The sequence below is a fragment of the Camelus ferus genome, chromosome 3 (genome assembly GCF_009834535.1).
Source record: "Camelus ferus isolate YT-003-E chromosome 3, BCGSAC_Cfer_1.0, whole genome shotgun sequence".
In the NCBI taxonomy this organism is placed as follows: Eukaryota; Metazoa; Chordata; class Mammalia; order Artiodactyla; family Camelidae; genus Camelus; species Camelus ferus.
The window spans coordinates 54101029-54124762 of NC_045698.1; the positions used below are offsets into that span (position 1 = coordinate 54101029).

General features: G+C 37.0%; 1 protein-coding gene and 1 long non-coding RNA gene across 6 annotated transcripts in view; one reads left to right on the top strand and one right to left on the bottom strand.

Moving 5' to 3' along the window:
- Positions 1-23734, top strand: part of LOC116662115 — a 126784-nt gene that overhangs the window by 10060 nt on the left and 92990 nt on the right. The gene's annotated exons all lie outside the window — the stretch shown is intronic.
- The window catches only part of SSBP2 (single stranded DNA binding protein 2), a 250407-nt gene continuing 240050 nt past the window's right edge, over positions 13378-23734 (bottom strand). For 3 of the 4 annotated variants that reach the window (XM_032475376.1, XM_032475358.1, XM_032475383.1), the window contains 2 exons: positions 23053-23151; positions 13378-15832 (listed from right to left, as the gene is read on the bottom strand). In XM_032475376.1, coding sequence (XP_032331267.1) covers positions 15803-15832; positions 23053-23151 — 129 coding nt within the window. In that variant the 3' untranslated portion in view covers positions 13378-15802. The remainder of the gene's footprint in view (positions 15833-23052; positions 23152-23734) is intronic. The other variant, XM_032475366.1, reaches the window with a different exon arrangement.

Consider the following 23734-nt stretch of genomic DNA (forward strand, 5'->3'; position numbering starts at 1 on the left):
TTTAGGTTAGGTAAATGAATGGAATTCTTTCAGAGCTTCCTTTGAAAGGAAACAACCCTGCGAATAAACTCCTTGGTCCTTTGCTTGCAAGATTCCTCCTCTGGTCTCATCCCTTCTAGAAGGTAAAAGTCAAAGTAAACTTCCCACAGCTACCTTTTAATCTCAGGACACTGGCTAGAAGTCTCAGGGGGATAAAGATTACATAATGAGGAATTAATCTTATAATTCTGTTTGCATCCCAGTAATGTGTAGATTATTACTTTCCAGTTGAAACAGTCTATATACAAACATTTTCAAAAATCAGTTCATTTAGATCTCTGATTTCTTTTTATTGAACTATATTTAGTTTACAATATTAGTTTCAGTTGTACAGCATATTGATTCAGTATTTTTACAGATTATACTCCATTAAAAGTTATTACAACGTAATGGCTATAGTTCCCTGTGTTATACAATATATCCATGTTGCTTATCTATTTTATACATAGTTTGTATCTCTTAAACCCTTACCCCTAACATGCTTCTTCTCCTTCCCCCCTCCCCACTGGTAATCACTAGTTTGTTTTCCATATCTGTGAGTATGTTTCTGTTTTGCTACATACTTTCATTAGTATTTTTTTTTAGATTGCACATATAAGTGTTACATATAATATTTGTCTTTCTCTGAGTTTTTCAGTAAGCATAATATTCCCTAAGTCCATCCATGTTGCTGCAAATGGCAGAATTTAATTTTTTTGTGTCTAAGTAATACAACATTGGGTGTGTGGGTGTGTATACACATCTTCTTTATCCTTTTGTCTCTTGATGGACACTTGTGTTGCTTCCATATCATGGCTATTGTAAATAGTGCTGCTGTGAACACTGGGGCACATGTATCTTTTCAAATTTTCAAATTAGTGTTTTCATCTTTTCTGAATATATACCCAGGATCATATGGTAGTTCTAGTTTGAGTCTTTTGAGGAACCTCCTTACCTTTTTGCAGAGTGGCTGCACCAATTTACATTTCCACCCACAGTGTACGAGGGTTCCCTTTTCTCCACATCCTCACCAACATTTGTTATTTGTAGGTTTTTCGATGATCGGCATTCTGACAGGTGTGAAGTGATACCTCATTGTGGCTTTAATTTGCATTTCTCTGATTAATGAAGTGGAGCATATTTTCATGTACCTGTTGGCCATCTGTATGTCTTTGGAAAAATGTCCATTCACATTTTCAGCTTGCTTTTTTTTAATTGACTTGTTTTGAATTTGAGTTGCATGAATTTTTTATTTATTGTGGATTTTAACCCCTTATCAGTCACATCATTTGCAAATATTTTCTCCCAATAAGTATGTTGTCTTCATTTTGTCAGTGATTTCCTTTGCTGAGCAAAAGTTTTTACATTTATTTTGGTCTCACTTGTTTCTTTTTGCTTATATTTCCTTTACCCTAGGAAACAGATTAAAAAAATATCACTATGATTAATACCAAAGTGTTCTGCCTATGTTTTCTACTACGAGTTTTATGGTTTCTCAAGAATGTTTTTACTATTTGGGGTCTTTTGTGTTTCTATACAAATTTTATTTGTTCCAGTTCTGTGAAAAATGCCACTGGTATTTTGATAGGGATTGCATTTAATCTGTAGATTGCCTTGGGTAGTATGTTCATTTTAACAATATTAATTCTTCTAATCCATGAACAGGATATATCTTTCCGTTTCTTTATTTTGTCTTCAATTTCTTTCATCAGTGTCTTACAGTTTTCTGAGTACAGCTCTTTTACCTCCTCAGATAGGTTTATTCCTGGGCACTTTATTCTTTTGATGCAATTATAAATGGATTGTCTCCTTGATTTCTTTTTCTAATAGTTTATTGTTAGTGTAAAGAAATGTAACATATTTCTGTATATTAATTTTGTATCTTGCAACTTGATTGAATTTATTGATGAGCTCTAGTAGTTTTCTTGGTAGCATCTTGAGGATTTTCGATGTATAGTATTATGTCATCGGCAACCAGTGACCATTTTACATTTAACCCAACCCTAACCCTTTCCAATTCAGATTCTTTAATTTCATTTTCTACTCTGATTGCTGTGGTTAGGACTTCTGAAACTATGTTGAATAAAAGTGGCAAGAGTGGACATCTTTGTATTGTTTCTAATCTTAGAAGAAATGTTTTCAGCTTTTCACCATTGAGTATGATGTTAACTGTGGGTTTGTCATATATGGCCTTTATTATGTTGAAAAATATTCCCTCTATACCCACTTTCTGGAGAGGTTTTTTTTTTTTTTTTTTAACATAAATTGATTTTGAATTTTGTAAAAACCTTTTTCTGTGTCTATTGTGATGATCATATGGTTTTTATGCTTCTGTTTGTTAATGTAATATAGCACATTAATCAATTTATGGATATTGAAAAATTCTTAAGTCCCTAGGAAAAATCCCACTTGTTCCTTTTAATGTATTCAGTTTGCTAATATTTTCTTGAAGATTTTTGCATTTCTGTTCATTAGTGATATTGGCCTGTAATTTTATTTTTTGTGATATCTTTGGTTTTGATATCAGTGTAATGTTGGCCTCATGGAATGAGTTTGGAAGCACTCCTTCCTCTGCAAGATTTTGGAATAATTTTAGAAGGACAGGTGTTAGAAGCTTTCTGTAAATGTAGAATTCACCTGTGAAGTCATCTGGTCCTGGACTTCTGTATGCTCAGAGTTTTTTTTTAATTACTATTTTTATTTATTTTTAGTACTAGTCTATTCAAGTTGTCTATATTTTATTGATTCTGTCTTGGCAAGCTGTATGTTTCTGGAAGTTTATTTCTTCTGGGTTGTCCAATTTTTTGACATAATTGTTCATAGTATTCTAATTTTTTAAAATCTTTATGCTATCTTATTATTTCTCCTCTTTCATTTCTTACTTTGTTTTATTTGGGTCCTTTTCTTGGTGAGCCTGGCTAAAGGTCTATCAATTTTGTTTCTTTGGAAAAACAAAAACAAAAACAAAAACAGTTCTTGGTTTTATTGATCTTTTCTATTGTTTTTTAGTCTCTATTTCCTCTCTGATCTTTGTTAGTTCTTTCTTTCTGCAGAGTTTGGGCTTTGTTTCTTCATTTAATTGTTTTAGGTAGAGATTTTTCTTGATTCTTGAAGAAGGCCTGTATCACTAATATATTTCCCTCTTAGAAATGCTTTTGCTGCATCCCATAGATTTTGGAGTGTTGTATTTCCATTTTCATTTGTCTTGAGGTATTTTCTGAATTCCTCTTTGATTTCTTTAGTGACCATGGTTTTTTTTTAGTAGTGTGTTACATGGTCTCCATGTGTTTGTTCTTTCCCCATATTTTCTTCCTATAATTGGTTTCTAGTTTCCTGCTGTTATGGTTGGAAAAAAAATGCTTTATATCATTTTTATCATCTTAAGTTTGTTGAGGCTTGTTTTGTGGCCTGGCATGTGATTTATCCTGGAGAATGTTCCACGTGCACTTGAAAAGAATGTGTATTCTGTTGTTTTTGAATGTAGCTATCTATTAAGTACAACTGGTCTATTGTATCATTTAAGATCACTATTCCCATGTTGATTTTCTGTCTGGATGTTCTGTCCATTGATGTAAGTAGGGTGTTAAATTCCCTTACTATTATTGTATTATTGTCAGTTCCTTTTTTTATGTCAGTTAGTATTTGCTTTATATTTTTAAGTGCTCCTGTATTGGGTACATATATGTTAATAAGTGTAATATCCTCTTCTTATACTGATTCCTTTATCATTATATATGTCCCTTCTTATCTCTTATTATAGCCTTTGTTTTAAAATCTATTTTGTCTGATATCAGTATTGCTGTCCCTGCTTTCTTGTTTCTGTTCACATGAACTATCTTTTCCATCCTCTCACTTTCATTCTGTCTTTTGCTCTGAAGTGACTCTCCTGTAGGCAGCATATAGAAGGGTCTTGTTTTTTTTAATCCAGTCAGCCAATCCTGTGTCTCTGGATTGGCACATTCAGTCCATTGACATTTAAAGGAATTATTGATAGGTATATACTTACTGCCATGTTATTACTTTTGTTTTTCTTTAGTAATTCTCTGTTTATTTCTTATTTTTCTATCTTGCCTTGTGGTGTGATGGTTTTCTTTAGTAGTATGCTTGTATTCCTTTCTTTTTAGTTTTGTGCATCTACTGTAGTCTTTGGCTTTGTGATTACTATAGGGTTCATATATGTTGTCCTACAACTGTATCTACTAAACTGGTAATCATTTAAGTTCAAATATATTATAAAATATCTTCATTTTTAAAATTCTCATCCCTCACATTTTGTATTTTTGATGTCATATTTTAACATCTTCATGCTTTTCCTTTAACTATCCCTTGTATTTGTAGTTGATTTTTACAGTTTTTGTCTCTTAATCTTCATCCTGACTTAGGTGGTTTATCCTCAGTATTTACTATACATTTGCCTTTCCTAATGGGGTTTTCCTTTTCCCACAGATTCTTAACTCTTTTCCATTTAGAGAAGACACTGTAACATTTCTTTTGGTGTAGGTTTGGTTATTGATGAACTCTCTTAGTATTTGCTTGTCTGAGAAGTTCTTTATTTCTTATTCTATTCTAAATGATAATCTTGCTGGGTCTCATATTTTAGGCTGCAGGTTTTTCCCTTTCAGCACTTTGAATTTATCATGCCACTCCCTTCTGACCCTCAAAGTTTTTGTGGATAAATCAGCTAATACACTTACTGGAGATTCCCTTGTATTTGACTCTTTGTTCTCTTGCTGCCTTTAGAATTCTCTCTTTAACTTTTGCCATTTTAATTATGTCTTTATATGGGTCTGTTTGGGGACCCTCTGTGCTTCCTGTACCTAGATATGTTTCCTTCTTTAGGTTTTGGAAGTTTTTAGCCATAATTTCCCCAAATATATTTATTTTAATCCCCTTTTCTCTCTCTTGTCCTTCTGGGACCCCTATAATGTGAATGTTGGTATGCTTAATGTTATACCAGAGATCTCTTAAATTGTTTCTATGTTAAAAATTTTGTTTTTCTTTAGCTGTTCTGATTGGGTGACTTCCATTATTCTATCTTCCAGATCACTGTGTTCTTCTGTATCAGTTAGTCTGCTAGTCATTCTTTCTAGTGTGTTTTTTATTTTGGCTATTGATTTCTTCATTTCTGATTGGGCTTTTTAAAAAAATATTTAGTAGTTCCTTGTTAAATTGTTCACTGTATATATCAATTCTTTCCTCTAATTCAGTTAATATTTTTATTACCAGTGCTTTGGGTTCTTTATCTGGTAAATTATTTACTGGTTTCATTATATTTTCAGGGGTTTTTCTCTTGCTTTTTCAGTTGAGAGTAGTCCCTCTGCCTTTTCATTTTGCTTAACTTTCTCTGCCTCTGAATTTAAGTGAAACAGTTACCTGTGGCAGTCTTGAAGGGGTGTTCTTGTATGGGAGCATCCCAGTGCCTTTGGTGGAAGAGCTGGATTTGACATGGTTGCTAGTCACATCTTCAGGGTGTTCTGGCAACTGTCACCTAGAAATGGAGGGACTAGAGCTCGCAGTGGGTGTGAGGTGGGATTTCTCCTCAGTGGCTATCACTGCCCTGAGGACTGTCGAAAGCCCTGAGAATTGGGCCCAAGCTGGCTCTATTCCCTTTAAGTGTGTTTTTCCCTCTCCCCAATCAGGACCCTTTCCCCAGAGTGAGAGATTTCTAAAGCAAGTGGGGCCCACGTGGGCTCTCAGCCCATATCCTCTGCTGACAGATATGAACTGTCTCTGATGTGCTGCCTGGGCTCTTATGTGCAGGCACCTGCAACTGTTACCCTCGCTCTGCTAAGACACAGCCTCAGGTGCAAGTCCTCTTTGTCCCTCACAGCCGATCACTCCTCTCAGCCTCCACTGTCCCTGTCCTGTGTGGAATTGCTCTGCAGCACAGGCGAGGCCCATGTGGACTCTTGGTGTGTATGGGGGGGTGGGGAGTGAGCTGTGGTGGAGTGGTTACCATCAGAGATCTGGACTACTTTAGTAAGCACCAACAATGGCAATTGGCTCCCCACACAGGCTCTGCCACAGGACTGAGCTGCCTTTGTGTTCCACGGTCAAGTCTTTTCCTTGGTCATGGCTGCTCTTGGTCCAGTGCTGCACTGTGATGTGGAGTGAGTGGGGCCAGAGTGTGTGTGTGGCTTGGAGGCTGTGTGTGGTGAGGCAGTCACAGAAAACCCAGGAGCTGCTGGAGCAGACCTCTCTTGGCCTCAGGGCCAAGACAGTGTACAGGCATTCCTTACAAGCAGAGTCCAGGCTTCCTTCAGCCCTTCTGTTAGTCCCAACAGTCCTCCATCCAGCCAGAGGGGCTTGTGTCTCCCACATAGGACCCCAGGACTGGCATGCCCAATCTGTGGCTCCATCCGTTCACTCCCCAGGGTGGGTGTCTGCCTGTGTAACCTCCCTTTTCCTCTGAGTCCTCTCAGGGGCACAGATCTTGACCTGACGGCTTTTCTTACCTTCCTACCTGATTACCTGTGTATTTTTCTTACAGCCCTGGTGATACAAGAATCTTTGTGCCAGTTTCCAATTAGTTTTCAGTGAGAATAGTTCCACATCTAGGTATATTTTTTGATGTGTTTGTTGGGAGAGGAGAGCTTCACATCCTCTTACTCGGCTATCTTGATCCAAACCTTAATTTTTTGTAATTAGGTCTGAGATTTTACAATATACTCTTTTAACATAATCACTGAAAATAAAAATTTATAGTCAAGTAACTAAGAAATGTCTTGAACTCAAAGCATATTCTGAATATTTAATGTTGATTTTTACTTTGAATCAAATGGTAAAATATGAATTCAATTTATGAAATACGAAAGCATTTACTCTAAAGAGTTTGAAAGTTGAAATATGTTAATAAATCACTGTTTGCACATACATACACTCTCTCTCCAAGGCCCAAATTACTTATTTTTGCAACTGTCTATTGGTTGAGTCCCCTTTTTATTTTGTATAGGCTTTTATGCCATAAATAGATTTGAAGGGTTTTAATTGTTGAAATTAGTATCTAAAAACAGTTGAAATCATGTAGCTTGTATTTGGCAAGCAGAATCAACAGCACCACAAATGGATCTATAATATAAAGCCTAAAGCATACATTGTTGTCTTCAGCAGGAAGAAATTCACCTCAGGTTAGGAATTAACTGTTTGCATTTACTTCTGAAGTTTATGCGGCAGTTTAGTGATTAATCACTAATTTTGGTAAATGCCAATTTTCTATTTATTAGGAGTAAGAACATCTAATTGTGCAACTCAAATGGAAAGATACGTGATTTGATAATTTGTCTTCTCCAAAACTCCTCTTCAGTTGCATGAGCTTGTACATTTCCAGTGCCTCTTTAATGCACAAGTGGGCACCTCAGTTTTTGAGGCCCAATGCAAGAGCTCATGTTGGTAAACTTGATGAAAAATAATACTGCCAAGTGAACCAGAAAGATACTTTATTTTAAACAGATTTTAAATGAACATCAAAGTTATCTGGAACATCTACTTTTCCAATCTGCATTTCATGTTTTCTGAAGTGCTGACTGCCAGAGCAAAACTACATGTTTCTGGTTACTTGAAGGAAAAATTTTTCATAGTAGTTATTCATTTTTGCAAGTAAACACAGTCCAGTAACTCTCTCTTACACAGAAATATTATGCAAATCTTTCTAGAACCTGAAAATACAGTAGTAAATACCTTTCCAAACAAGATTTTAAATCATCTGGGAGTGAAGTAACCAGAGACAGCTTGCCAGACTTCTACTCATCCCAAGCCACCTCCCCTCTGAAAAGATTTAGGAGGATCATTTTAGAGATGTTCACAGCATACAAGCTGTACGGAGATTTGGACCTCAAATGCTTTACATTTTAAACTGAATTTCACTGGACCATGTAGTTTTGCAACCAGAAATCTTTCAAAAAGATCACTACTTTTTGAGAAAAGCCTGAGATTACTGTGCTGCCTACTTCAAAAGGTATTTTTGCTAAATGGATTGAATTTTAACCTCTGATGTCTCAATATTGAGAATTTGGCTATGATCTGATTTTTGTGGAGATAATTATTTTAGCAGTACTGGCAGTGGTCTTATTAATCCACCTTTGGGACAAATTAGATATGGTTCCCATGTTGGCTTTGATTTGGTTATTAGATTCAAATTTCTTATTAGTAGTTTGTTATACTGAGCATTTCAGTTTTGAATTTGGATATTGGTTTGAGAACTTTTATGGTGAGATAGATCTGCAATTATTAGTGCTCTATTTTCATTTAACACTTTCATCTATGGCTCACTTTTTTCAAAGTGTTAATTATATTCTCCTTTTCAATGGATATAAGTTCAGTTCCCTGGGTTTTTGAAAATTGAATATAAAAGTGCCTAGATAAGTACTTCTCAAACATGAAGTCAACTTAGGAAAATAGGCTAGTAACTGATGATAATAGCATGTTGAATTGTCAAAATTAAAATTAATACTACTTGCAATGATTAATACATTCTGTTCTGTTAAAACAATTTTAAGACCATTAAATACGTGTAATATCCCTTCAGTCATAAGCGAATAATGACTAACTTGGTAACAAAACAATGAACACCATTAAGACTCCCTAGACAATACATTCGACTTTTTATTCTTAAACCATTTCTTTCTCTGAAACAACATTTACATGAATAAGAAACATTGAATTCCTTTATACAGTGTATCCTAATTTATATATTATATGTGATAACTGAGGTTACACTGTGAGCATCATGTGAGGAAAATTTGAGATCCTTGTACGCTGAGAAATGCAGCTATAGCCAAGCAGAGTTCTACAGACTTTCAAGGGAAACTCTGCAAACTGAATGAGACAGAGGAACATTTGTATGTATAATGTCTAATGCCTCTAGAGCTTTCTAAAAAACAATACTATATTTCTCATCAGACAGTCTGTGCAGGAAAGAAAACTTCTGGAATTTCTTTTATTTAGTTTTTATGCCTCTCTTGATGTGAAGGGTGCCTTCGCCCTAATGGATACACAGAGCTGTGGGAACAAGGACTTGATGACTCATTGTGTGGGGCCGGGGGTGCAGACACTCAAGCCCTTACCCTTCATTTTGGGCTCTTTGACTGATACCTCATTCACCAAGAGAAGCTGAAGAGGAATTACACTAATTTTTTTTGTGCTGGCTTTTGTTTATCTGTGTTACTCTTGCCCTGAATCTACTTGATGCTACCACCAACAACCATTTTTGTACAATTAGAAATAGTTTTAACAACTTCCAGAAAAGTTCTTGGTTATAAATTCAGGGTTACAAATTCTGTTTTAAAATCAGAGACTCTTCAGTTACCTTGCTACCTTCCTTCCATCTCCTAGGAGTCCAGTTGCTAAAACTGCCTAGTAAGTTATGTGAGGTCACCTTTAGCTCAATGTGTCTGACAAGTGGGATTTATTTTCCTTTCTAAACATTATGTACAAATGTGCATGACTGAACTAGAAGATACTGATTTCTATCAAAACCATAATGCTAGAAATAATTAACATAAATCATCTTAAATACTGTTTCAATTTATTGAAAAAAATGATATCTAAATTTCCATCAATACCTAGGATGAATTCTCAATCTGTTATAGACATTCCTCCTCCTATATTTTAAATCATCTACAGAGTAGTGTGCAGAACACACTTCAGAATCTGTATTTGGGCAAATGTTCATGGTGAACTGAGGCAACTATGTGTGTAATTTGTCAGAAAGACGAATGTACTTGAGCAGAAGCACAGTTTTACATGAATTATCTGCATAATTGCTTCAGATTTCCACATTATATGTAATCCTATTTGGAGTAAAATACCAAACTTTTATCCATTAACAGATTTGCTAATAATATTACTTTTTGGTATTCAAAGTTTAGTTACCTAAACACATAGAGCTAGCCACTCATCATAGCCTATTTAAATGCATTTAAATTCCTTAATATTAGAGACTCCTGACTTTTACATAAGGCATAATGTCTAATTTGGTTATAGACACAGATGTCCATATTAATTATATTATATCATTCAGAAAGCATTTATGCTAGCTTTGTATGAACAATTTCCTTTACTTCTTTCAATCAGTAATAAAGTTAGAAGCTTGAAATGAAAGGGTAGAAACTGTAAATGACAAGCTGTATTTTAAAAATTAAATGTGGAAACGTGCTAAATTGAGGAACATTTACTTACATCTTTATGGCAACTCTTCCCATTACATGAATAGCTCAAATATTTGTACAAAACCACTGAAGTGGTAAATCCATTTTAAAATGTAATAACTTACATGTATGCACATGCACACAAACACACACACAGATGCTAAATGTATAAAATGTATCAGGTAGCTGGTGGCCATGGTAGAATGAATAGTAGATTACTAAGTCATCCCAGTTTCCAATTATATTTATACATAAATTGTGCATTTATAAAAACCTTACAAACAATTCTGTTTTTCCAGGAAGACATTATAGGTACCATTTTAACACATAGAGTAAGAAAACATCTTGAAATTCTTAAAATCACAATTAGATAAATTAAACAATACAATAAGCTGATGGCTATCATGAATAAAGAATTCTATCCATACAGACTTCGAAACACCACCAGAGTTTCTGTTAAAGTTTTAATTGTCTTAATGCCTGGAAAGTAAATATTTTGAAATATAATATAATGGAAAGCAATATATATTTTTTAATAAGTAGTTTATATTAAAAACATTCTAAGGTGTTGCTAAATTTAAAGTAGATTGGTTTTCAAATAATGTAAACTGAACAGATTATTTGAATTGTTGTTTCCTAATAAGTAGATGGTTAATTGCATTTTCCTGAGCAATTTTACCAGGACAGGATGGTAATTTAGCTAATAATATGTTGCATTATGTTCTGAGAACACTGTGAGAAATCCAAATTTCATTTTCTTGGCAATATACTGAGGTCATTTGGCACAAAAGAGAAAGTAGGATAAAGTTTTATGTTAATTGGGAATAAATCCTGGGAACAAATAATTTTTTCTAGGTGTATTAATACTTGCCTTTGTCATGTTAATTGCACATCTCACTTAAAAACTGGAAATGCTAAGTATTTCTGGGGACATGACATTTTAATGACTGGGATAATCAAAATGAGTCTAATTTATCCTGAGGATAGTAAATCCACACAGGGGAGAAAGACCAACTATAATTCTATAAATGAAAGTACTTAGTTCCGCTTCAAAATTCACAGTGTCTATGTATTTGCATTTTTAAGGTTGTAGGCAGCGGAACTATTCACATTAAACTACTTATAGAGATTATTTTTCACCTATTCAGGAAGACTATTTATACAGAGTTAACATGGGAAACTTAGAGGAAATTTTCCATAGGAGCCTTATTCAACTGAGAATTTCTTGTTAGAATGTAGTTTAGGAAAGTAATTAAAGAGATCTTAGGTGTTTTGCATCTGTAGGTCATTCCTTTCAATCTGAGTTATAGTTCATGGGTAAAGTTGACATTTTTGGTGGAATAAATTAATGTCAGTTCAATTTCTTTTAAACAAATGTCTACATAAAAAAAAAAAAAAACTAAAAAACAAATAGTTACCACATGATTCCTGGCAGTGAAATGACCAAGGATTAAGTGATCATTTATCTACTGTCTTACCTTTAGATGCAGGGCCTTCATAAGAAGGCCACATGTGGACAAGCTAGCTCGGATGTGAAAGCAGGAGCGTCCATCTGCTTCTATCTTGCATCTTCTATCTCTCCATCCCACATCACTTTAATCAGCTCTTTTACCAATGAAATAAAATACAATCAAAGGAAAGAATTGTTGAATAATTACCAGTTGTGCTATAACATAATGTAAGTCATAGTGGTCGTATTTTGTGAGCAAACTTCACACCACTGCCCCCAACACACACATGTGCACACACACAAGTTTAATAGGTAAAATGAAGTGTGTTAGTAGTGGTTCACCTTTCTTTACTTCTCTGGTATTTCTCAAGGTGTTATGGTTCACTGACCCAAGGAGCCTCTTACACACGCTTACAATTGGGTACCGCTGTTTAAAGAAACACAGACTCACTCCTCATGGCAAACAAGAAATTTACTCTACCAGGTTGGGGGTGAAAAAAAGGGGGAAGGCTAATCTACTTTTTGGAAAATCTAGGTAACACCCCCCCCCCACTGGACTCTCCCTTGCTGTATATGCATGCACTACTTGTATCAATTTTTGTTGTTAAAGAAAGAGAATTATGGTACATAAAACATAAAAATGAAAGGAAAACCAGTCTCAAAATACTATAATGCATTTCAAAGTCAAGTAGCTATGATTTGTGGCACTGCTTGTAATTAACAATAATCAAAAAATGGAAATTACAATGATTTCCCCTGGGAGAACTATATACTCTATGAAGAAGAAAATTCTAAGGGCTGAGAAGGCAAAAATGTTCAATCTGTATTGTGCTTCTACTGGAGGATGCAGGGATTGGGAGGTAGGCATGGAGAGAGAAGCCAACGATTCATAATATTTAGGACTGTGGAAAACTCTTTACCAAGGAAGCAGTTCTAAACATTTTGCTGCACATTCCTGGAATGCTATGATGAAGAAAAGGCATGGACAGATGCAGGGCTTTCTCCAGTCCCAAACTGAACTCATTTATTTTCATTTGCTCTTTTAAACTACAGGAAGAATGTTAACTGAATGACCCTATGAAATGCAGCAGATTTCAGGTATCTTAGAGAATCATAAAAATAGAAATGGAAATTTTTCTCTATTTTATTCCTGGATGGAAAGGAGTGTTCTGTGCACTCTCCATGGCTCAGCGGACAGACTGGTTAATCTTCTGGCAATAGAAAAATCTAATGTCAGATTCTTAGCTGTGTTAATTCCTATTCATCACCAACTGAGTCCGAACTGAACACTTGCAAAGGAGCACTAAGATTCATCCAGTGAATGTGTGTGGTGTTACCAGATCAATGGCACCTCAGAGCCTCTGTCCCCGTGTGCAACTTGGCTATAAGAAACAGAGCTGGTTAAGAACATACATACCTGAGAAAGAACTTCACATATATTTTCAACTGTAGTGAGCTAGGCAGAGTGCAAAGCAGAGTAATGAGAGTTAACGTTTTCAGCTATTTATTTTTACATTTCACATGTGTATTTTATATGGTCAGTGTAGGCAAGAATTGCTAATATTACTGTGAGGTGAAATGTTAATAACTCAGGAACAGGCAGTATATATCAAGACCAAGACAAGTGCATGGAAAACATGGATGAAAAGAAAAAGGTTAAATGGTTCTATTACAAGAGGAAAGGAAAAGGTTGAAATGATTCAAAACCTAAACAGAAGTTAACATACAGATATACTATCCTCCATTTGGTGCTTGAGAAAGTTATTTGATATTAGAATTAAGTATCTTTATTTTCTTGAATACAATTTTCTCAAACTTTTCCAACTATTTCCGGAATTTAAAAAAGTAGCTATTTTTATTCTGGGTTCCAAGAGAAAAAGAAATTTATGATGAATTGATTGCTATACCTTGAAAAAGTCACTTTGACTTTTTTGACCAAATAGGCTAGAAATAATGGGACCCACATTGCCATTCATTCCAATATTACTCCCAAAATAAGAACAAGGAAAATCAAGCTCAGGATTCTCTGTGATAATAAGAAACAATACCTTCTTAGAAGGCAAATAAAAGAAATTCAGTATCAGTAACAATGGAGAAAAGGGTCAACAAAACATTTCAAGATTCTAGCACTACAAGAGAAAACGTAATAATCATAGGACTGTCAATATCACACAACTGTCCTAAAATGTGAAAGTTAAGATTATTCTTGGTAAATTCATGTACAAAAGTGTCATCTTCAGGTTACCTTGGCTTGAGTTAAAGGCCTTGTTGTCTGAATTTTTCATGAAAGTTCTCTGCAGCTTGAAAGCCTGAGTCCTAGGCTCCCACACACTGTGTGATGAATGGCAACTCATTTAATTAGAGTTTAAATCTGGACCATAAATTTTAATTCAGCTTCCTTTTTTCCCCTTAGCAGTTCTGTCTGGCATCTCTGTCATGCACAGGCAAAATCTTTATTTTCAGAAGGAATAAATCCTGACGAAGTTGAGAGAAATAAGTCATCTGGGCCCAGGAACTAGTAAATCGACTGCCAAATTTTCACTTGAGAGACCAGTACGCCTAAAGAAAGACGGGTTCTTTTTACCTGAGATTAAACAATGCCTTTCAAAGTCTCTGGGGTCTGGACATAGAATTGTTGATCAATGGTTATTTGTATCACCATTTTAACAGAAAGGATCACCAACTTGGCTTTTAGAGTCTAAAATCAAAGTCTTCACACTTCTCTATCATGATTTTGGTCTTTGTGCATAGGATCAAACACAGAAAACCCAAAAGATCTAGAAAGTGCCATAGAGCAAGGTGCTTTCATAGGGGACCTGTTTTAAATTTTTCTAACGTTTACTCATTCTTTTCTGAGCAGCTACATGAAGTAGATGTAGCCTGCTGAAGTCCATGGCTAGATGACACAAAGTTACGGTAGGTGATTTCCCTCTAATGAAAGTCCTGCATTCCGGGGACAGAGCAGGTGCTGGGCTGCCAGTGGGAAGGGGTGCACAGAAGGGAAGTGACAGCCAATCCCGGAGCTGGTAAGGTACCTGGGGAGGAGAGCAGCACTCCAGAGCCCCTGGGCTGTGACTGAAGCCTCTTTCCCCTTGTGCTGAAAGTCACGACCATTTAAGTGTATCTCCTTTGCAGTGTCCATGTGGAAACGCTCACAAGAAGTCTGGGTGAAAACATCAGGTATCATTTCACATGAGTGCATTATTCAAATTTTAGCTCAAGCATTTCTGGTGAGAAGAGACAAATTCAAGCCAATGGTTTTGTTGTCAGTTCTGGGTTTTATCATGTTAAAGAGAAAAATATGTTGCTAATAATATGACAACCCCTGTCACTTTATTGCTATGGCCTAAGCAGTTGTGGCTAATTGGATGACTTTCTGCATCAATTAAAACAAACAAATTGAGAATTCCATTTAGAGCAGTTATTGCCGAAATATACCGTGTTAGGCCCCGGTTAAGCTTTTGTTGATGTGAAGTATTTTTTCCTAAGTAAAAATTACAAAAATACTTCCACTGAAGGTAACTGAGAAATTACTTGATTTGACATAAAGATGAAGACACTCTTCTTTTCTGAGACAGTACACGTTGTGATTCACAGGATAACTTGCATCACACACAATTTAATGAAAGCTCTCAAATAAGCGATTTTATTCCTATCCATGATCGCAGACATTTACAAAACCATACATCTGAGTTCACCTTAAAAAATAACTTATATAAAGCAGTGATATACACAGCACAAAATAGTTCAGGGAGGGGCAGGAGCAACTTTTAATAATTAAAATGTAAACGTGAAAAAAGAGGATGGAATAAAAGTCCCTACTTGTTTCTACTTAAGATGTCATGTGATAATATTTTACAATGTCCTGTGGGTCAGTGTCTGTATGTGCGTGTGTCCGTTTAACATCCACACACACAGCACATTCTCTTCCCCACACGTATACATACACAGATAATCATTTGCAGTTCAGTGTAGGGCAGTTCTCATATGCCGCTCCGTACAGTTGTTCGAATCACGTTTGGACCCGCTTTCTTCACAAAAGAGGGGAGAGAGCAGGAAATTAAAAGGTTGGTTTGGTGTGACTGAGATTCCTTTGTTGAACTGTACACTGTGATGAATGATTTTCTTCCGTAGGAGTTCTGTGAAGGGCTGACTCACTGTGGTTTTCACGAGGAGACTGGGTAATGGATCACACACTCATTGTCATGCTAGGGGAGTACTAGAAAGAAAGAAGAATCCGTATTTTAACAGCAGTTCTTTGACCGCTCACGTTCCTCTTGGTAAACAAAAGTAACTGTGAATTCTAATGTTTTTTCTGTGCGAACTTTTAACCTCATGCAGCATAAACGAAGTAAAATTATATAGAACTGACTATCCTGAAATTTTAAATATTTCCTTTGGAAAGCAACCAGTCTTATTCTCTTGCTGAACTTAGGGGGTTGGCTATTACCCAGTCCCTCAGCTTTCTCCTGGCTGGATTCATCTTTTGTGGGCTCTTATAACAGTTTGGGTAAATTGAGCCCAAGGTTAAATCATAATGAAGTAAGTATGAGGGACAGGATGGTCTTCGTTATGTGTAAACTTGGGAGATGACCTAACATTTCCATGCTTCCGTTTCCTCATCTGTAAAATGGGTTTAATAATGTATCGGTCTTAAAGGGGTTTGGGGAGGATTGAATATAAAATGCTTAAAACCATGTTTTTATTGAATACACAGAAAGTACTCAGTAAATGCTAGGTTAATACTGTAAGGGGAACAAAACAAAAACTCCCAGCTGGCCGCATGAAGTTCTCACTGAAGTATTTAGAATACTTTGGAGTCTGATTTATACTTTAGCGTATAAACTTCTTCCCTGAAGCTGTGGCTCCAATCTCAATCCACAAGCATTTCTGGGTAGGGTGGGGACACTGTTGTTACATGTTACTTGTCAGTTTGAGGCTGACCACTGGTAAATGGTGAAGCTTTGAGAAATTTGGAAAAGTGATCTCCCAAATGATTGAGAAAGAAACAGAACAATTCTTTTGATAATCATGCCAGTCTGCCCTCATACTCTTGAGGACTAGACTGTGACAGAAGTTCTGGAGCAGCACTGCCCAACAGAACTTTCTTCAGCGACGGGCATGTCCCACAACCTGTGCTGGCCAACAGGAAAGCCACTAGCCATGTGTGGCAACCTGAGCATGTGAAATGTGGCTAGTGCCACTGGGAACTAAAATGTTAAAGATGCTGAATTTTAACTTATCTAAGTAACGCCATCATCTGGGACAGTGCAGTTCTAGATCGTCTGCAGTTTGGGGAGGAACACCTACCTGCAAATGGTAACAGGCTGCAGATGACGGAGGGTTCTACATTAGGCTGTAAATATGAGCTCTTGAACATTTTAAGTTTTATTAAAAACCTGTGAGAAGCAGGGCAAAATGGAATTTCTTTCAATATGCTAATAATGACTGTGCCTCATGGAGTGAGGCAGATAGAGTCAGGGGTTTGGTCCCAGTCTGCCAAGGCTCAACCAGGAACAGTGACGGTCCCGGGAAGGGGAGCAGACAGGATGGGATGAAGTGAATTCCAAATGAGCTCTGCTACTGCAGGAACCTGAAACGAGGTAGAAGGTGTGTACCAGGTAAGGATGGACTTGTCAACACGGAGAAAGCAGGACTCCCCAGGGCAGAGCACAGGCTGGCAGTGGCTCAGCCGGCAGAGGTCTGGACTGGATGTCATTAGAGTTGAATCTCGGGCTCAAGCCTAAAAACCCACATTGACCGTGAGCAGGAGTGGATGACTAGGCCTGAAAACGGGTCACTGGACCCCAGGGGGAGGAGGGTTAATCCTTTAAGCACAGGTCAAATCAAGGAAAAAAATCTACTTGTTAACCACTTCATAGCCTCAAACTTCCTTTCAGTGCAGGAAAGCTAGTATGTATGTCACTCTCCATGCTGGACTACAGAGAGTAGGGGGATAAAAGGTGAGACTGCCAGGGAAGAGGGGATGCGGTTTGATAGAAGACTTCTCCCCCTTTCCCCTTGGTAGTGGCAGCAAAACAGCAAAACAAAACCAAAAACCCCAAACAGTCAGAGACTAGGACTGATGAAGGGAGCCCACCTGGGCCCTGTCCTGAGGATCTACCCCCAGTTCATCAGGGGGCACCATGCAAATCTCCACCATGAATAACAATAGCGTGCTTCCCAACTAGCCACAGCCTTTGATGAAACAATTATATTTCGTGTTTGACTTTTAGGGGAAGACAAAACAACAAGAAGATAAATGGATACCAAGGTTTTATTAAAAGTAGAAAAAAATTAGAGAATATGGCAAATGGGCATAGAAAAATTTAATCTCCGCTTTCTGTGGCTGCTATTATTTACGGTAAGAATCAGTGGACTCAGTGCTGCTCAAAAGACGCCTTGGTGACGACAGATATGGTCAGTTCTGTGCTGTCCAGCGCAACAGCCATCAGCCACACGTGGCTGCCGAGCTCTTAAAATGTAGCTAATATAATTAGCTGAACTGAAAATTCAACTGTATTTAATTTTAATTTAATTTTAAATAGCACAGCTAGACCATCTATCATCATTTTAAGACAAAGATTTTAATGGGCCTAGTGTGCCCATCTAAAAACAGCAAAAGACTTCAAAGCTTTTCTGAAAGGACTTCAAAGGATACGTCTGAAAAAAATTTTCTGGATAAATCATAATTAATTCTAGAGAGCATCTCATTTAATGCACATCCTGAATAATCGGATTAAAAAAAAATCCCTGAATCCTTTTTTCATTAGGATTATTCCGGTTCAGTCATATGTCATGTAAAATTAGGGAATATAGTTAAGAATATATTTTAGCTTTCATACTAATTAGACACTGTTTTAAAAGTATGCATATATGCAAACAAATATATACGTACGTTCTCGGCTACCAAGCATGTTTGTTGGTTGCTCCCATCACTGAACACTGGCAATTAAGATTTTTCACCTGGGATATTTCAAACGTCTTAAGCAAATCTTACAGAAAAATGAGGACTTGTTACAAAGTCATTGAGAAGTTAAGACAGTTAGGCTTGTTCAGGGAGGAAGCTGAGTGGGAAAATAGGCCACAACAAGAAAGTGAGGGCCAGAGTCAGTCAGAAAAATGGAAGTGTCATCTCCAAGCATTATAACTCAGAGAAATTAAAAGCATTTCATAAACTTTAATTTTTGAGAAGTACAAATAACTAAAATGACACTCTGCGTGTCTCTGGTACAGTAAAATCGATTGTATCTGTGCGTGGCTGTCTGTGTAAGTGATGGGCAGTTTGCAGTGCTGAGGCTGTAAACTGCTTCACTAAGTAAGTTTAAGGGAAATCACAAAATTTCTAGAGAGACTCCGGATGTGCAAGCAAAAAAGGGATTTTGCTATTGATTACTATTCAAGTAGAAGAGAAGTGGCTTACAGTTTTTGCAGAATTAAGGAAGAGGAGGTGTTAAATGGGGTGTCATATTTAGAGACATAAGATACTCATGCTGTACTGTCCTGAGTCCACACTGCAACATTTCAGTTGTACGGCGGCATCAGCATTTGACGACACACTGGTGTCTGTGCCAGGGTGCCGTGATAGCAGGCTGCCCTGCTCCAAAACTGCTCTGTGAGTCTGATTCTCCTCAGTCAGGTGATAAAACGGCCTTGCAATGCTGTTGACAGCATCAAGTGTGCCGTTTAGGAGAAGAAAGGGTGGGAGGGTAGTAAAACCTAAAGGTGTAATTTTAAACATATACTAACTTATTGTTCCTTTCTATGTAAAATGTATTTTGAAATTGCATGCCTTGGTATGAACTAGAGAATTTATTGTACCCAGTTCACGTACCATGGACTGCATCAGAAATACCCATTAAATCTTTGAACAACGTGCATATATTTCTGTTTATACACTTCAGGAACACTTCTGATCTTACACTACGTTTCTATTTCTAAGCATCTACATAATGTATTTTCATAATAAGAGGTAATAGTACGGGTACTCTGAGCTAAACTAAAGTGAAATAAATCTAGTGTGTATGTGACTGTAAAAAAAAAATCGGGGTGTATGTGATTTCTCTAAATAGCAGAAAGTGACAAAAGGCAGTAAGGGTAATAGGAAATGATCTACTACATTATTTATAATTTCTATTTGACGCCATGATCTTAATATGTTTGCTCAGTTGATTACAGTTCAATGCCATGGAGAAAATACTCTGCTAAATTAATTCAAGAAATAAGACTAACTGCTTTCTTTACTTGAGAGGCATAAAGCACTATTTCTTGAACCAAGCCCCTCTGTATTCTGTATTTTTAAAACCAAACATTCTATAGAGTTGAACACTAGGGGGCATCTTTGCTTCTTGAAATAAAGGCCTTAGGATCCAAAAAAGAAAAAAAGGCTGAATGGTGAAACATTTTTTGGTTCACATTGTTCTGTATAAAGCGTGTTGGCATTGCAAGGTTTCTGCTTTTGGGTTGGACGTTCCTGTTTCTATACTGATGGTATTAAGTAGCATGTGTGAGGTGACTAAGGTAGTGTCTGTATGTAATAATCAGCCAACAGGTATTTGCTCCCTTCCCAGGCCTCTTCTATGGTTAAACTTCAAGATAAAGAGAGACAAAAAGGCTATTCAGACTTCTGTGCATTAAAAACCCCTAGAATTTGACTTGCATGTTTAGTCATTGGAAATGTTTTCTTTTTGAATTCATTAAAGGGTTTTGTGTTTCCTTCATTATAGGGAAGCTAACTTATTGGAGGTATCTAGCTGCCTTCTTCTTCTTCTTCTTCTTCTTCTTCTTCTTCTTCTTCTTCTGTTTATTTGGGGGGAGGGGAATTAGGTTTATTTATTTATTAAGGAGGTACTGGGGATTGAACTCAGGACCTCATGTGTGCTAAGCATGTGCTCTACCGTGTGAGCTATACCTCTACCCAGCCTATGACTTCTTTAAGGTTACATTTGTCAGCGGTGAATCTCTCATCTTCTTCCTCTCTGCTCTCATTTCTTGATCTTTTAACAACATGCAAATAAAAATGTGTGGATGTGATAGTGGAAGCCAGAGATAACAGTGATGTCATTCATGACACGCAGACTCCTCACGGGCAGACAGAAGGACGGAGCAGTCAGTGCGGACCCGCTTCCAAGGCTGCACGACCCTCCAGGTGGTGGTGCAGTTTTTCAACCACCATCCAAGTATTCTTCCTTTGGGGACTTTTCTAGTGTGGACGGGGGGGGGGGGGTGACAGGAGGGAGCTTTTGTTTTCTGCTAACTCTGCCCAGTCGCCAGGCCTTGTACCTGCCTCCTGGCTTCAAGGGGAGCGAGGCTGGGCTGCTAGGCCGGGAGTCAGGGATGCGAGGAGCCCTGCTCCAGCAGCTCTCTTTTCTATGCACATATTCACAAAGGGATCTGCTATTTTGTGGGTGCCTAGTCCACTTGGGGCTAGGGGGTGAGGCTGGTGTTTATTCTGAACAAAGGAGTTTTTGAAGTCCTGTTCTATTTGATCGTCTGATCCCCACGAAGAACTTTCTGATGCCCCGTCTGAGGCAGTTCCCCACTTCTGACAAACAAGTTGCTGTCCCCAATGACAGATCTGGGAAGAGAGTGGAGAGTGCCTCTTGTCCCTGCCCCTAAAGTTAGTCACTTGGAACCTTTGGAAAAAAGTTTTCTTCTCTAATACAAAACTACTAATTTCCTTGGTGCTCTTAAAACAGCTCGTTTATATCCATCATAGTACTTATTAATCTGACATATGGTTTAATTAGTTGTGTAAACATGATCTTCCTATCAGATTGCATTCTTAGAAGTTAGGGATGTGTTGGGTTTATTTCAGAATACTTTATCCTTAACCTAGTGCTCTGCATGTAGCAGGCTCAATAAATGTTGAATTGGACTGAATTCATTATCATATAGCTCACTGAATTATACCATTTCATTGCTGGAAGAATTAGCATAAAATGAAATTAATATCTCTAATTAGATAAAGTGAACATTAACTAATTAATTAAAATTAACTAATTTGTCTATAGTCTTAAAGCAAATTTGTAGAACAGGCTTTAAAAAATCCCATAATCCTAAGCATTATAACCAACTACATAGTTTCTCACATTTTTCTATTTCCACATCACTGACAGGCTACTCTTTTGATTTTTTTTAAAATACAAATTTTTATGTATACCTTCTTTGTCCTTGCTATAATCATAAATGTCCTGCAAATAAAACACTCAAACTAAAGATCAGCATAATTGTATTTTTAGTTTCAAGAGAAGTAAAGTCTAAAAGCAGGGAAGTTTTATCCCATGCAGAGGTGCTCGGTCAATATCAAGAAGTAAAAAAAAATCCACAGATTGAAGATTTTGTGTTGGGTTCCGCTTGGGGAAGCAGCCATCCTGTGCAGAGTAGGTATGCGCTAGCCACTGCTTCAAGTTCTCACAGTATCGTCTCTGGTAAATAGTTAGGACAAAATGAAGGTAGTGTTCTCTTCTGATTCTGTGTTTAGTTGGGTAAAGTCCCCATAATGAATTTTAATGATGGCCATGCACGCGTTGGAGGCGCTGACCCTCTGGATGTGAAACTAGTTTGGGTTTTGAAATCCTTTACTCCAATCCGGTCGTTCTGAGCAGAGAATCTGCATCAGCAGCACTGACAAAGCGTTTTCACATTTGCGTTTGCCCAGCCCCACGCCTGGAAATTCTGATTCACTGGGTCTAGGGAGGGTTCTGGGAAACTGCATTAAAAAAAATCCTATAGATGCTTCTAATGTGAAATATTAGTTCAGAAAGTATTGTATGATGCAACAAGTCCTTAAGAAAAGATACCATAGTGTCCTTTTGGTCTCCACTGCTTAGCATGTTGCTTTGGCTCATGGTAAGTGCTCAGTAACTGTTACATGAATGAATACATTTTTATCCCTTCTCTTTTTGCTCTTGTCTACTTCTGTGGAGACAGGAAATGATACCCGCCTTTGCTTAACACTATAATCTCACCCGAAAAACGACGTGGGTATCCTGTTCAGACTAAATGCAAATAACACGTTAACAGAGCAGGCAGGAAAGTCTAGTGCATGAAGTAAAGACATCTTAGAGACAGTTTTCAGAGCCTTAAGGACAGCACTGAGCATAGACCCGGTTTTGCAGTGATTCAAGAAGTTTTAGTGAAAACTTACAAAAACTACCAAATATGAAACCTGTTTCTAGGATGTGCCCTTACAGCGGGTCTTCGCTATTGGAAAATTAGTATTATAGTTTTTGTAACCATGTATATAACAGTAGGAGTAAGAAAGAAAGTTTATTTTTTAACCTTTACAAAGAAATTCCACTTAATTTTCTAACTTTTAAAAGATCAAACTATTGAACTCTAGATGAACAGTTGTAATAATGGCTTTAAGCATTTATTCCAAAGAAGAGCTTCAGAAATGAAACCTGGATATAATAATGTAGTCAAGGGCATACTCACACTCTCACTCTGAAAAGGATTTAAGAAATTTCCCCCCATTTCGCCATCATCCCTTGGAGTGCCCGGCTGATTACTCAGGCTCATATTATTGGGAGAATTCTGTAAACGAGATTTAGAAAAGAAGACATTTTGAAGGTTTTCATTTCCCTCTTGCACTGCACTGTTTCAAATGTGGCATCTACGGCAGTATCTCTGAGGACAGAGTGCACTCATACTTCCAGTCTCAGACTTTCTACCGTCTATCCTAGTTCATTCTTTGCACCTTGACAAGTCCTAATGCTTTCCCAAATGAAAATTAAAAAATGGAAAACCCCAGATAACTCACCATAACTCTTAGCCTTAGTCTCAGAATCAATATTTATTCAATTTCCCACCTTCATGTATAGAGCTCCTGGAACTCGAGAGAGTTTAAGAAACAGTCCCAGCAGGGACATGATGAAGAGAGCTCACCCCAGCCAGACTAGATGGAACAGTAACTTCCCCGGGCAATTCTACTAATCCAACTTCGAAAGGCCACTGTTTTAATAAATACTTCCCTTTAATTCTATGTAAGGTTTACATAGTAACACTCCTTTAACCATTATTTTTAGATGAAACATAAGTATAAAAGAAAGACAGTTAACAACTACAGTTAAGAACAAGAGAAATACTTTAGGACTTGAGAATTCAATACATACTTTTA